We start from the raw sequence: 13,647 nt of genomic DNA, 5'->3' as shown, positions 1-13,647 counted from the left end.
ATTCTACGAATAACGAACGAAAATACGAATGCAGAGTCTCACGTCTACAGCTTTGAACACGCCAACCAATTTCAATTATCCTGTCATCAAGGGTAAAACGTCATAGGATATGATACAACAAACGCTTGAGCATGTCGTCCATTAAGCACTCCGAACGATCTTGTCGTTATCGAAGTCAACTTCCTTCACACCATCTTTCGTAATGATCTTTACAAGAACCTATGGGGATAGAGGGTTAGCTAATCACCATGCGAAGCGGGCCGCTGATGTACATACACCCTTGTAATCGATCGGCAACCGCCGCTTGAGCTCATCTGTGCACATGCCCAGGAGCTTCATGCCTTGCTCGAGGTCGATGTTCGGGTTGTGGTGCTTGTCCAAGAGGGAAAGGCAGTAGTATCTGTATACATTAGCATGGGGAACCCAAGCTAGGATGATTCGAGGTCACGCGAGGGACGCAACATACTGGGCATATCCGTGGGCAGCATATGGTACGGACGCAAGCGAGGCCAGATAGTCAATCCAGTAAAGATGGGGTGTCTGTGTGGTCGGATCTATGCCTCCAAGAAGCAGGTTGACTGTGTAGGGGCTTCGTGACCGCAAGCTCCGGGCCAGCTCTCCTCGCACAAAGTTGGCAACGGCGGCGGGATTGAGCTCCGTATCGTTACGCATCGAGTACAGTTGAACGTTGGCTTGGACGAACTCGGCAAATTGCACTAAAGGGGGTTGATTGTCAGAACCTCTACCATCTTGCGGAGTCGATTGCTGGAGGAGAGTTTGCTAGACATAAGCTACTCACCGGTGTCACCCGCTTCTCCGCTGAACGCCATCAATGTGTTCTTGTTGAGCTGCCGCGTCTTGTCGTCCTCGGCTTTGATGATCGTAGGTCCTCGCATTATGGCCTTGGATGCGGCCATAATGACGAAGTCCTTACCAGTGATGCCCAAGAGAACCTCCCTGCATGGCCTGTTAGCGAATGTAGCTCGACTGAATGAGTGATAGTTATAGTAGGCTTACATCTTTGCTATAAGCCAACTTTGAAATCGACAAGAAAAAGGAAGAAGTGAAGAGAATGAAGGCGAGGTGGGAAAACGGGAAGGTTGGTTGATGGTTGATGACCGCGCGGCGAGCTTGACGCCTGGACTGGGGATAGAGAGCTCTCAGCTACCCTGCTGACTCAGCCGCCGCTTAGCGCCTTTTTCTCCGAAAAAAAAGTTGTCTCCGCCGCAAGTCCTGAGACCGCGACGACGACGACGACTTTTGCTAGGTGCATCCCGCATACACAATTAATTAGGAATTTACATTGGAGGTCTTCCCTTGGAGGTCACCATGTCTTCCTTCTTTACCGTTCCCGCTTCTCAGCGCAAGCGCAAGAGAGACGATCGCGCCGCCGCTCCAGCAACTAAAAAGAGAGGCGTCGATGCCAAAAATGACGCCGCAGGGGGTCGCCGAGCCCGTGAACGAGATGATTCTATCTCTGGAAGTGACTTGGACGATGACGAAGGCGCATTGGGGTCCGTGGGATCTGGCGAAGAGTCTGAATCAGACTCTGATGACGGCGAAACAGCCGCAGACCGGAGATTAAAACTCGCTGAGCGATACCTGGACAACATTCGAGAGGACGTCGAAGATACAGTCGGTTTCGACGCCGCCGAAATCGACCGAGATTTGATTGCCGAGAGGTTGAAGGAGGACGTGGTATGTGGACATTGACCTAGATCTGGCAAGGCTCCAGAGGCTAATTATAATCGTTATCTAGGACGAGTTCAAAGGACGCGCTTTCCGGCAAATTGCTTCCCATCTATCTTTCTCTGAACCGTCTCATTCATTTTTCCGCTCCGATACCCAGTCAACTACTTCAATCGCCGTTCATCCGCCTTACGCCTACACTGTTTCGAAGGATAAGACTCTGATTAAGTGGGAATTGGCCACACCAAGCGCACCGACGACCTCTGAAACAAAAGGATCCTCGACACGCCCTCCTCGTCCGCAGCGCAGAAAGCCCAAGCGGGTTAAGTATGCTCGGGGTGTGCGCAAGATTGCCGAGACAGGTGAGGAGTCCGGACATACTGGCAGTATTCTGTCAGTCGCTGTCTCACCCTCAGGCAAATTCGTGGCTACTGGTGGTGCCGATAACCGTTTGGTCATTTGGGATGCCGAGACCTTGACCCCCATGAAGACTTTCTCACAGCACCGCGACTCTGTCAGCAGTCTAGCATTTGCACGCCACATCTCCACTATGAGCTCTGGAGAACAGCTTTTCTCTGGCTCGTATGATCGTACCTTGAAGACATGGTCTATCAGTGGCGCTGGCCACGCCTATGTCGAGACTCTTTTCGGTCACCAGGACCACGTCACCTCAGTCGCAGCCATGACGATTGATCAGTGTGTTTCAGTTGGTGCCCGGGACCGCACAGCCAGGTTGTGGAAGGTCGTGGAGGAGTCGCAGCTTGTGTTCCGTGGTGGTGCATCTAAGAAGGCACCCTACATCGAGAGCAACATTGATTGCATTGCTCCCCTTCCCCCAATCACTTCGTCACAGGTTCCGACTCGGGTTCCATCTCGCTGTGGTCAATGCACAAAAAGAAGCCTCTTCACACGATCCCCTTGGCCCACGGCCTGGATCCTATCCCTCCATTGGATGAACTCTCCCCTGAAGTCGATCCGGAGACTTCTGCTCGCAATGCTCGTCACATGCGGCGTATGCCTCGCTGGATCACCGCCCTCGCAACTCTTCCAGGCACTGATGTTGTCCTTAGTGGCAGTTGGGATGGCTGGATTCGGGCGTGGCGTATCTCGGACGATAAGAGGACAATCATTCCCCTGGGTCCAGTGGGTGCAGGCTCTCTAGGCCGAGCTGCTCCCGATACGCCGTCAAAACAGCTCAACACTGCTCTTGCTCTGGACACGACCCCTGATCCCGATGACATGGAAGTCGAGAAGAAGCTTGAGAACGAGACGCAAGAGCCCCAGCCGTTGATCAAGGGTGTGATTAACGGCATTGCTGTGTTTGAGCGTCGTCCCGAGAATGCTCACACTTCCTCATCCACGAAACCTTCATCCAAGTCTCAGAAAGATTCAGCGCCTGAAGCTCGAGGCCTGTGCATCGTAGCTGCAGTCAGCAAGGAGCACCGTTTGGCCAGATGGAAGTGCTACGCCAATAACTATGATCAGGGCAGCACTTCTGATGGCCGCAATGGGGCTGTTGTCTTTGAGGTTCCGTTCACTTCCACTGATGCTATTGTGGAAACCGATGTATAGAAGTTTTCAAGCTCCCAGGCTTGATGAATTGTTCTTCAGCGCGTGGCACGACGTGGTTTTGGGAGTAGGAGTAGGAGTTGGGGGTTTTGTATTCTACTTTCATGCATACATATTGATGAGAAATTTTTACATATCATCAATCACCAAAAGATTATTTTTATATGACACTTTGAATCATACATGATCTCCGTAGCTAATGCTTAACTTACGCCGTATATTACCCATCATTCTTGTTAATTTATGATCTATATATAGATCACGTGAGACGCCGTCATCTTGATCCTGCTTCTTTGGGCGTTCGACTTGCGACCTTCAACAATACGGGCATATTGTCATAACTGCCGGCATTATGACACCATGAACACCTCAAGATATTCTGCATCTCGACAAAAATCATGCGATACATGTTCGCTTTCGAAGGCAAAGTGTGATCGCCAAACCCCCTGCGCAAGATGCGCCAAACGAGGTCTCTCATGTGTCTATCCCAAAGCGTCTGCGAGCTCCGGTGAATCCCCTGGTAGCCAAACGCAGGTTGATAGCGTCTATAGCCCAAACCATGGGACAAGCATATCATTTCCCAGTCCTCGCCAGGACGTGCTTCCAGCAGTCAGTGCAGATGTTCTGGGCGAAACCTGTCTCAACTTTGGGCACCTTGACTTGCTTTGTCCCATCAATATTGAGGATATTAGCAATCGCTGGTTAAATCCCTACATTCCTGGTCCGGGGCAAACCATCAAGTCCTATCCTGTCGCCGTCACGAACTATATTCGGCGAATCTTGAACTCGTATGCTGCCAGTGCATCCCGTGGGCGGGGTATACCCCCATTCATTCATCCCACACAAATGAACGACCAACAATCCAGTTTACCATTGAATACTTGCTTGAGTCTAATAAGAATAAGCGAGCATCCCTTGCCGGGCACTGAAAATACTGCAGCTCTCGTTCTTCAGCGAGAAATGGAGAGTATAGCAGCGACACGAGAAAAATACGATAATATGGCTCTTCTAGCCGCCTATCAGGCATATCTGATGTATGCACTGGTGCTATTTTTCCGGCTCAGCCAAGGCTCTAGTGCATTTTTCCGTGAAGCGATGATGAATCTACAAGAACTAGCATGTTCTACTTCTCGTCGAGGCCTTATCTGCGCGGCCGACAGACACCATACACGTCCCAGATGGGAAGAATGGATTGTCACTGAATCGAAAAGACGCACACTCTATGTGATGTACCTTTTCGACAGCATACTCTCCTCACAGGAGAATCTTCCCACGTTTCTTGGTACGGAGTTACGAGGACTTCCCGCCCCGGCAAACAAACTCTTGTGGCAGGCACAAGGTCGAAGCCAGTGGGAAAAGGAGTACAATGTTCATCTGACAGAATGGACGAAGCAATATCTCACTATTGATGAACTTTGGCCCTTACCTCCGGGTCTGAGCGATGCTGGCATTGCTGACAGACATGATAGAGTGAACCAATGGCTTGAGAATATGGACGACTTTGGAACAATGCTCTTCGCAGTCACAAGTTGTACACACAGTTGATTATGGAAAACTGAATACTTGAACAGACTCATCATTATTTCCCATGTCCTAGTGCATTGATGGATCAAATCAAGACTTTACTCCAATAGAATTCAGATCTCATCAATTGCTTCGGGTGCTTCAGCAAGAGAAATGACCCCAACGTTCATTCTCGGAAGAAGAGTTTCAAGCATGACCTTCGAGAAAGCCTTATTTTGGTCGAGAGGGAGTTCTAACACGTTGTCTGCAATTACGTAGATGTTGCAATCGAGATCGAAAAGTCGATAGACGGTAGCCATTACGACCCCTGAGAGAGTCAGTCCAGACTAAAACAAACACCAATGTCAGTTAAATCCATATAACAAGCTCTCATTTCACATACAATGACAACAGTATCAATATCCTGCGCCCTCAGGATTTGCTCCAAGTTATTACTAGTGGTAGTAGCCCATCTGGTCTTTCGAAGGACGATATCCCTTTCATCGAGTTTAAACCGCGGGTCGATGCCAAGATTAGGAGATCCCTCCTCGCAGGAGCCAAATGGTGCGATCAACTTCGCGAAAGGCTTATTCTCTTCTAGCTCTAGTTGCCCGCGGTTGAAAGCGAGGGTCGTGAAGATGGTAAGAGGGCGACGGCTCTTGCGATGAACGGCATCATTTTATTGAATATAGTTGTTGATCCAAGTTTGCCTTCTGTTGTTTCAGCGACAGCGTTTATAAGTAAAGGCATCCAGTCGAGATTGAGGATAGCATAGATTTGACCGAAGCTCACGGTTGAGTCTGAAGCCTCTTGGGTAGACATAGTGACTGGTAGTAATAGAAATATAATATTGGAAGGTAGAAGGAGGCATCCTCAGTGAACTAGGGGGCGAAACTTAAGGATATCAAGGCTCGAATGCTTCTATAGTTCGTGATGCCACTATTCCAAGGCCCGCATAAAAGTGGGTCCCAACGGAGTTGAGGCTCTCAGCTCCGAAAGGGTTAATCGTTGATTTGAATGAGCATTTTCAAATTGAGCACCAGAGAGCATTCCTTGGGGATACAATGTCGAGACAGCGCTCTTTGGATCATTTCAAAATTCAGTATCGTGACCTCTGTGCGATCGTTCATCCCAAAACTAAGTGGTAGGTCTCAATAAGATTTCTCTCTGTTTGCTTCGTCAACTCCGCTCCTCAACTCCGACGCCACCAGCTCAACTCCTAAATGTTGACATTGTCCAAATGCGTGCCCGGTTTATAATTGAGGTCAGGGCCGCCCATTAAGCCCATCTTAAAGGCAAAGTCTTCTAATAAAAGCCTCCATAATCCCCCAATTCCCATTCAATTCAACACTGAATTAACTGATCATGTCAACGAAGGAGGACAATCAACCCTTCGAAGGCGACGCACATGCTTCACCAAAGCCAGCGTCATCTCATCCAAAGCCACCTTTCACGATATTTGACAAGCGTCAAAGATGGCTGATTGTCTTTATTGTATCATTTGCTGCAACATGTAAGTCCTCGGTAGTATGCAGAATGGACAGAACTCGACGCTAATCGTTTGAAAGTCTCAGGTTTTGCATCCAACATCTACTTCCCAGCCCTGCCAACAATTGCCGATGACCTCAATGTATCACTGGAACTCGTGAACCTCACTGTCACATCATATCTCATCTTCCAAGGCATCGCCCCCAGTTTCTGGGGCCCAGTGTCTGACGTCAAGGGCCGTCGAATCGCATATGCATGTACCTTCCTCGTCTTCCTCGGTGCATGTATCGGACTAGCAGAAACCAAAAACTATGCTACTCTGATTGTGCTCAGATGTCTGCAAAGTACTGGGAGCGCAAGCACTATTGCCATAGGATCTGGTGTGATTGGTGATGTCACAACTCGTGCTGATCGAGGAGGCTTCATGGGTATCTTCCAGGCTGGGTTGCTTGTTCCAGTTGCTGTGGGACCGGTGATTGGTGGTGCTATTGCTGGTTCTCTTGGTTGGAGATCGATCTTTTGGTTTTTGACCATCTATAGTGGTGTTTTCCTTATCTTGCTACTTCTGCTCCTGCCGGAGACGCTTCGGTCACTTGTTGCCAATGGAAGTCTGTTACCGTCCAACTTGATGGTTCGGTATCCCCTGGATATCTATCAGAGACTTTCCAAGGTCGATTGGAATCATGATACAGAACCACCGCAGCTTGGCGCCAGAAAACAGATCGATGTTCTCGGGCCCTTCAAATTTTTGATCACCAAACATGCATGCCCAATCATCGTCTTCTTGGCTATTTACTACGCAGTCTGGCAGATGAGCATTACCGCCATGTCTTCCTTGTTCAAGACTCGCTATGGTTTGACAGAGATCCAAATCGGCCTGACGTTCATTGCAAACGGTGTCGGCTCTATGGTTGGCACTTTGATCACAGGCAAAATTCTCGATTTTGATTATCGCAAAGTCAAAGCTAGCTTCGAGCTTCAATCACCTTCTCGTGATGTTGAATCTAGGGGCACTACCACCCATACCCCTGCCAGCCAGGAGGACTTTCCCCTCGAGAAAGCTCGACTTCGACTTGTGCCCCTTTTCTCTGGCCTACAATGCCTGTCAATTCTTCTTTTGGGTTGGACCATTCAATATCCGAATCATGTTCATATTGCCGTTCCTATTATCTCGACCTTCATCACAGGTTGGACAGCAGTTTCCACTCAATCTGTCATTATGACCTACCTTGTGGATGTGTTTCATGATCGAAGTGCCGCCGCGAGTGCAAGCCTTAATCTTGCCAGGTGCTTGTTCGCAGCTGGCGGTACAAGTTTCGTGATTCCACTGATCAACAAGATTGGAGTTGGGCCAGCATTCACAGTCTGCGTTGCGGTGCAAGTTGTCGCGCTAATTGGTCCCCTCATTCAATGGCGATTCGCTGCTGGATGGAGGAAAGAGCAGAGAGAGCACCTGAGGTTTCACAATAAGCAACATTAGAACTTAGATCGCAGTGATGGTTAATATTCATAGATTCACATGATAAAAATTGTACATCACTTTGTTCCATTTCGGAGATGCATCAAATTCTTTCTTGGAATGTTCAGGCTAGATAACGCTTCCACCACTCTTCCTCTCGACTGTAAGACTCGAAGATAGCCTTTTGTCCATGCCATCCGTGACCCTCACCCTCAAACTCAACGACCTCGGCCACCCGTCCCTTCGAATGCATAGCATCGGCCATCATCCGCGCTTGTGCAATCGGAACCACCATATCCTCCGTTCCTTGCAACAGCAACAACGGCGCCGTAATCTGCTCTGCAAAATAACATGGACTGCGGTCCTTGAGTACCGCTTCTCTATCCTCGGGCTTGGTTTTGCTGAGAAGCAATCGGTCCACATCTTGACTCTCGAATTTGTAAGAATCCGCCTGCAGAGCCTTGACATCACTAATGCCATAATTACTAATTCCCGCTGCCCATGTCTCTGGGTACATGTGGAGAGCACGGAGTGTCAAGTAGCCTCCGGCACTTCCACCATACACTCCAACCCGAGACTTGTCGACCAAACCCTTCTCTACGAGGAATTCGACCGCGCTGACTGCGTCTCCCACGTCCACAAGGCCCCAATAGCCGGACAAACGTTCGCGATATTCTCGGCCGAATCCGACGGAGCCCGTGTAGTTGACAGCGCAGACAGCAAAACCACGGGTAGTCCAGTATTGGATTTCGAGGTCTAGAGCCGGAGTGACGGCACCATTCGGACCTCCGTGCACATAGGTTAGGAGAGGAGGAAGGGTGTTTTCATCAGCCTGGAAGTCAGGGTTTCGAGGGGCGAAGTAAAACATGTGCACTTCGCCATCAGTCAGTGGACCATGCTTTTGAGGAGCAGTGTAGTCCGTAGCAATTGAAACGAATTCTGGTGCCAATTCGAACGATGCGGTAGAAGTAAGGACTGTCCGGGTTATCTCGAATGAGGAATTGAACGAGACTAGCGCCAGTTCCTGGGGCGAAGTTTTGGAAGACCCAACGACTGCAAAGCTGGTTGGCGAGATGCGACAAATTGTATTAATATCCACGTAAGGAAGGTCGAGATCGCGAGTGGTTGAAGTGGCAGTATCAATCAGGACCACCTTACTGGTAGCATGAGTGATCACCGTGGCGACTATAGTCTTTTCATCCAGCGATGTGTATGTTGCGCTTTGACTTGGTTAGTATTGTATGAGATGAATCCGTTGTGGATTGGCACACACCTTCCAAGCTCCCACTCGGCGACTGCAAAGTCTGACTTCTCCATTCCCTTGAACTTCAAAGCAAGTACCCGGGCATCTTCCGGGTTGTATGAATACAACTGCCAGAAACCGGTGCTGTCACTTGCAAAGTACAGTTTTCCGTCAAGACCCCATTTCGGTTGAGCAATACTCTCTTTTTGTGCTTCCCCCGCGATACGCGTGACATTTTCCAAGGAACCATCTTTCCACTCCGCTATGTGGAGCACAGTTCCTGTCCAAGGCATGTCTGGATGACTCCACTGAATCCAGGAAACATACTTCCCAGAAGGGTCAAATTTAGGATGAGAATAGAAATCGTCACCCTGTGCGATCGTCACTTCTTTGGCAGACTCCTTTGGATCAGCCTCAATATCAATTGCCACTAGCGTATTATGGACGTGGGTTGCCTGAGTTTCTGGAGTTGCCTCTCGGTGATCCTCCTTGATTGCAATGATCCATCGCGGGTTCGCCGGGTGACTGGAAAAGTCTGCATAGCGGATGCCCTCCTCGGCTGGTTGAACTAGCGTGGCTTGAGCTGATGTTGGGTCCAACAGATAGATATTGCAAGTGTCTTCGTCCGAGAGTAAGATCTTCCCATCGGGTCTCATTGAGATAGATCCACCTCCAAGCTCTTGCACAGATGCGAGCGCACTGAGGTCTTTCGGGAGGACGTCTTTGGATTCCCCATTGAGATGCTGCACGATGGCAGAACGGCCGTCCTCAACAGGTCGGCATTCGACCGAGTAAATTGCACCGGTGGATTCCTGTTGATTGTCAGTCTGGGGTTTTGTTCAAATAGTCATGACTTTGTACTAACATCAACGGCCACCTCGTTTAGCATGATACTACATGTTGCCAGGCCCTCCGCGGTCAAGGGACTCTTCCAATGGCCATAAGGCGCAGTCTGAGGGGAACTCATGTTGAGGAGTCTTCAAGAGAAAAGAACTGTTATCAATGCTGCTGAAAATTCATAGATGGAACGGAGTTGCAGTGCTTCTTTATAGTCGATGTTGTCGCTTCGTGCCCCGCTGGATGTCTCATTTTGATGAGTCACCCACCAGCATCCGCCTGCATACTGAAGGCAACCCTTTTTGCATTTTGCGTTCCATTGGGTGGGAGGCCTTATTTCTCACCTACAGGATTCGCATTGGGATAGCTGTGCGAAAAGAAGGAATTATTGATTGCATCACGCTAAATTTTGGATGTCCCTGGTAGAAGCCCGGAGCCAGGAGACTAGACTAGAATAAGCCCTTGAAGAAGAGAAAAGCATGCATGCGCCTAGGATACCACCTCGCTCGCTATGATCTCACAACCAGAGAAATTTGATAAAAGGCGCAAACACTGAGATACTTCGTGCGTTGCCAAGGGAAAAAGAAATCAAACAAAAGATGGGGGTATTTGCAGGAAGAATGGTGGACCCGAGGAAGTCAAGCAGAGTTTAAAGAGGCGCCAGAGAAGCCACGAGGCACTAGGCCAGTCAAAGAGGGAGAGATAAGCCCCCTTGAAATCAGACAAAGGGGCGCGTAGAGACATGAAAAGCGCGCAGCAAATTTTCTATCCGATCCAGAGCGCCACGCTTTTGAAAACGCGACGAGATAACGCCGAAAAATGTCAGATAAGGAAGAAAACACGGACGATGCGAATGACTGCACGGCGGTGTTCAGTAAGGGGAGAACCGCGCGCGCCGCCTTTGGGCCGCTCGTCGTACAGGACCAACGGGTTGCTCTTCATCAGAGTCGGCGATGGTGATTGCGTTGTGGGCCGAAGACCCCGTGTGCCTGGGAGGCCTCATAAGCCTTGGCGATGGGCTCTCTGTTACTTCACTCCCATCACTCGATGCAGGCACTTCGAGTCGCTGGTGGTAACGCGCACGGCTGACAAGAGGTTCTTCTTCCTCCTCATCATCATCGTCCGAATCGTCATTGTCATGCCCATCCTCGTCCTCGTCTTCGTCAGAATCGTCGTCTTCGTCTTCTGACGCTTCATCATCAACGAGAGAGGACGCCACTGGAGACGAGCGTGTGTCATGATATTGAGATTGAGAGCTACTCGATGGCCCTTCTTCAGTGGGATGAGCATTCCAACCTTCGCTAAACGCCACACCACCAGTGTCACCTTCCTCGGGGTCGCTTGATTCAACATCCGAGGAGTCGAGATTCACGACGGGTCGTCCTTGCCTCCGAGTTGGAGAAGCACGGCTCATAGGGACGTTGCCGCCGACAACGGTTGAATGATCGGAGTCGTATTGCACGCCGTTCTGACGCTCCTCGTCATCAATAAACGAGTCCATCTCGTCGTAGTCATCTTCCTCCTCATCTTCTTCCTCCTCGTCATCGTAATAAACCTGGTGATGTCCGGGACCAGGTCCCCAAGCCTGCGGGTGGTAGACATGATCTCCCAAAGCATGGGCGAGAGGACCAAAGATAGCAGCAGCTGATTCTCTCTCCGCGAAAAGGAATGGTGTGCCGTAAGCGCCGTAAGCCCCCCAAGCACTATCATCATCATCAATGCCCCCAAATTCGTCGTCTTCGGGATCTTCTCCATCAAACATCGAGTCATAATCGGTCTCGTCATCGTAGTCATCGTCATCGGATTCAGTGTAGTCGGTTCTGTCTTCATCCGGTCGATAGACCCATCCACACCCCCCACATGCATCTTCTTCAAGCTCCCACTGGCAGTGTGGACATCGCATTACTCCATCATCCACATCAACAAGGGGTTTCAATGCAGGAGCTTTGGGCTTAAAGAGTCCTCCGAACAGGCCGCCGGTCTGTGGGTGTGTGTTTGCTTTGTCTTGGTCCAGTTTCTCCGATTCTGCAGACCGGTTGGTTAAATGCTCGTGGGTAGTTTCCCCCTTATCCAATAACTCTGCTCGACTCGTGAACATGTGTACAATCTCTCGAATCTAGAGAAATGACGTGTTAGAGCGTGGTGGGACCCGATTTTGGATGCGTGCTCACTTACCAGATAAGCCGGCGCAGGCTGAGACTTGACGGGGGCCCGGCAATCCGGACAGGTTCGCTTCGATCTTCCGCCACTGAACCATTGTGTAAGGCACTATGAGAGATTAGAAGGGGTTTCTCCACCGAAGATAGACAAAGAGTTGCAGGGGTGGCCACTCACGGTGTAACAGAAGGTGTGTCCGCAGGCCAGGCTAAAGGGCTCGTAGAGGGGTCTGATACAGATTCCACATTGCAAGCGGGCTCGGATGTCATCCACATGCCCTTGAAGTGTATTGACAAGCTGCGAATGCGTCAGTATAGGTCCTGCGCGGCGCCCTGGTGGGGATCGTCGGGCTCTCACCCCTGATGGCTCTGCTTCGGAACCATCGCCACCCGCCATGTTGGCCAGGGGAAATGACGGGGTGTCTTCAGTTGTGGAGAGAGCGCTCGAGTATTAATAAAATCGCGTTGGAAGTCGTGAGGCGCGGGGGCGCGAAACCCGGGAGATGCGGTGGGGGTCAGATGAAAAAGTTCCTGAGGATGTGGCAAGGCGGTTGATGGGGGTGCACGAAAAAGCCACAACGACAGAAGATTCGAAAGTCCGAGGTATATCTGAGCGTAAGTGTAAAGGCACAAGAAGTGGAATGCCGATTGAAACTGAGAGAGACAGATGCTCACAAAGCCAGGGCAAAGGTGTTTGTCGTTGAAGGCCTCAGGCATGAGATTATATAATCGACCATTAGTTAGTTCCAAAGGACCACCAGTACCTAAGCCCTGCGGATCCCGACTGCCATTATGGAATGGCGCATGTGACTTGTTACTACACGCAAGGTCATCACAACACAGTCCCAGTCAAGGTTAGTAGGTGCTAAAGTCGAAATTTTCTCTTATTATCTGGCACTTCTAGTCAACATTCAGTTTCTTCGGCCTGATTACATTACGGGAGCAAGTTGTCACTGGCGCAGAAAGCACCTGTTTTCCATATAGCCTATTTAGGAAATATTTGGGACTGAGTGCCGGATCACCCACAACAGGAAATATCACGGTTTCTCTACCGTGCACTCTTATGCAAAAAAATCCAGTCTACTCATGTCTATTGTTGAAAAGGAATTGAATCGAATTGAAGACGGCAGACATCGAACTTTTTTTACAATCGAATATAATTTGCTAAGTTTTAGTTATTTAACAAAGAAAGCGTATGACAGATACACAGATACCTAGACGTGTACGAAGACAGGTAGAAAAATATCAAGATCAGTTGCAGGAACACGATTTATACATAGGCCTCCGGCAGTAGATGGAGTATCTAAATCTTATTTGAGTATTCCCCTCCGGTGGTGGCGAACTCCACGCCCACGCCCACACCGGATCCTTGTAGGGTCCATATCGACAAAACCGCGGTTGCAAGTATCGAGGCCTCCGTCACAGCCCGCAGATGCCGTGGCATAGACCCCCAGACCATTGCCCCAAGGACAAAAAAAATGCCGCAACACAGTTGGCTGTCGCTGGTGTCTCCTGCTTACTAGCTGCAGTCGTCGCGTTGGGCTTATTTCTTGCATGACCAGGTTTCTGCATTGAGCCCCGGTTACTAGGGGTCCACAGAGGCTATCAGAGCTGAATTTTGTGGTCAAACGCCTTGGCTTGGAATGCGATTTTGTCCCTGACCTCCTTGCTTACCAAGAGGGAAAGCAAGGTGAGGATAGTAT

General features: G+C 49.8%; 6 protein-coding genes across 6 annotated transcripts; 2 read left to right on the top strand and 4 right to left on the bottom strand.

Annotated features, from left to right (window-relative positions):
- Positions 1 to 39: 39 nt before the first annotated feature.
- Positions 40 to 1,121, bottom strand: pre1 (proteasome core particle subunit beta 4). Its single transcript, XM_057151504.1, has 5 exons — positions 1,018 to 1,121; positions 800 to 957; positions 467 to 716; positions 277 to 400; positions 40 to 219 (listed from the first exon to the last, which is right to left on the bottom strand). Coding segments are annotated over exons 1-5 (612 nt in total). The 5' UTR covers positions 1,020 to 1,121; the 3' UTR covers positions 40 to 141.
- Positions 1,122 to 1,245: 124 nt separating this feature from the next.
- N7473_005563 (ribosomal RNA-processing protein RRP9) lies at positions 1,246 to 3,261 on the top strand (the record flags this gene model as incomplete). Its single annotated transcript, XM_057151503.1, has 3 exons — positions 1,246 to 1,698; positions 1,760 to 2,554; positions 2,587 to 3,261. The coding sequence occupies exons 1-3, from the start codon at positions 1,330 to 1,332 to the stop codon at positions 3,259 to 3,261; spliced, it is 1,839 nt and encodes a 612-aa protein (XP_057009308.1). The 5' UTR covers positions 1,246 to 1,329.
- A 1,634-nt stretch (positions 3,262 to 4,895) lies between these two features.
- N7473_005562 (cysteine hydrolase family protein) lies at positions 4,896 to 5,583 on the bottom strand (the record flags this gene model as incomplete). The annotated part of the gene is made up of 3 exons (XM_057151502.1): positions 4,896 to 5,108; positions 5,165 to 5,419; positions 5,554 to 5,583. The coding sequence occupies 3 exons, from the start codon at positions 5,581 to 5,583 to the stop codon at positions 4,896 to 4,898; spliced, it is 498 nt and encodes a 165-aa protein (XP_057009307.1).
- Positions 5,584 to 6,126: 543 nt separating this feature from the next.
- N7473_005561 (putative MFS multidrug transporter) lies at positions 6,127 to 7,729 on the top strand (the record flags this gene model as incomplete). The annotated part of the gene is made up of 2 exons (XM_057151501.1): positions 6,127 to 6,274; positions 6,330 to 7,729. 2 exons carry the CDS (start codon positions 6,127 to 6,129, stop codon positions 7,727 to 7,729), a joined length of 1,548 nt encoding a protein of 515 aa, XP_057009306.1.
- A 103-nt stretch (positions 7,730 to 7,832) lies between these two features.
- Positions 7,833 to 9,918, bottom strand: N7473_005560 (S9 family peptidase; the record flags this gene model as incomplete). The annotated part of the gene is made up of 3 exons (XM_057151500.1): positions 7,833 to 8,928; positions 8,982 to 9,763; positions 9,817 to 9,918. 3 exons carry the CDS (start codon positions 9,916 to 9,918, stop codon positions 7,833 to 7,835), a joined length of 1,980 nt encoding a protein of 659 aa, XP_057009305.1.
- Positions 9,919 to 10,659: 741 nt separating this feature from the next.
- Positions 10,660 to 12,602, bottom strand: N7473_005559 (uncharacterized protein; the record flags this gene model as incomplete). The annotated part of the gene is made up of 4 exons (XM_057151499.1): positions 12,303 to 12,602; positions 12,123 to 12,242; positions 11,964 to 12,056; positions 10,660 to 11,904 (listed from the first exon to the last, which is right to left on the bottom strand). Exons 1-4 carry the CDS (start codon positions 12,339 to 12,341, stop codon positions 10,660 to 10,662), a joined length of 1,497 nt encoding a protein of 498 aa, XP_057009304.1. The 5' UTR covers positions 12,342 to 12,602.
- Positions 12,603 to 13,647: the final 1,045 nt, after the last annotated feature.

Source organism: Penicillium subrubescens (genome assembly GCF_028828155.1).
Source record: "Penicillium subrubescens strain IBT 31985 chromosome Unknown utg000004l_segment0_segment0, whole genome shotgun sequence".
NCBI lineage: Eukaryota > Fungi > Ascomycota > Eurotiomycetes > Eurotiales > Aspergillaceae > Penicillium > Penicillium subrubescens.
This window is presented reverse-complemented; position numbering and strand designations above follow the sequence as displayed.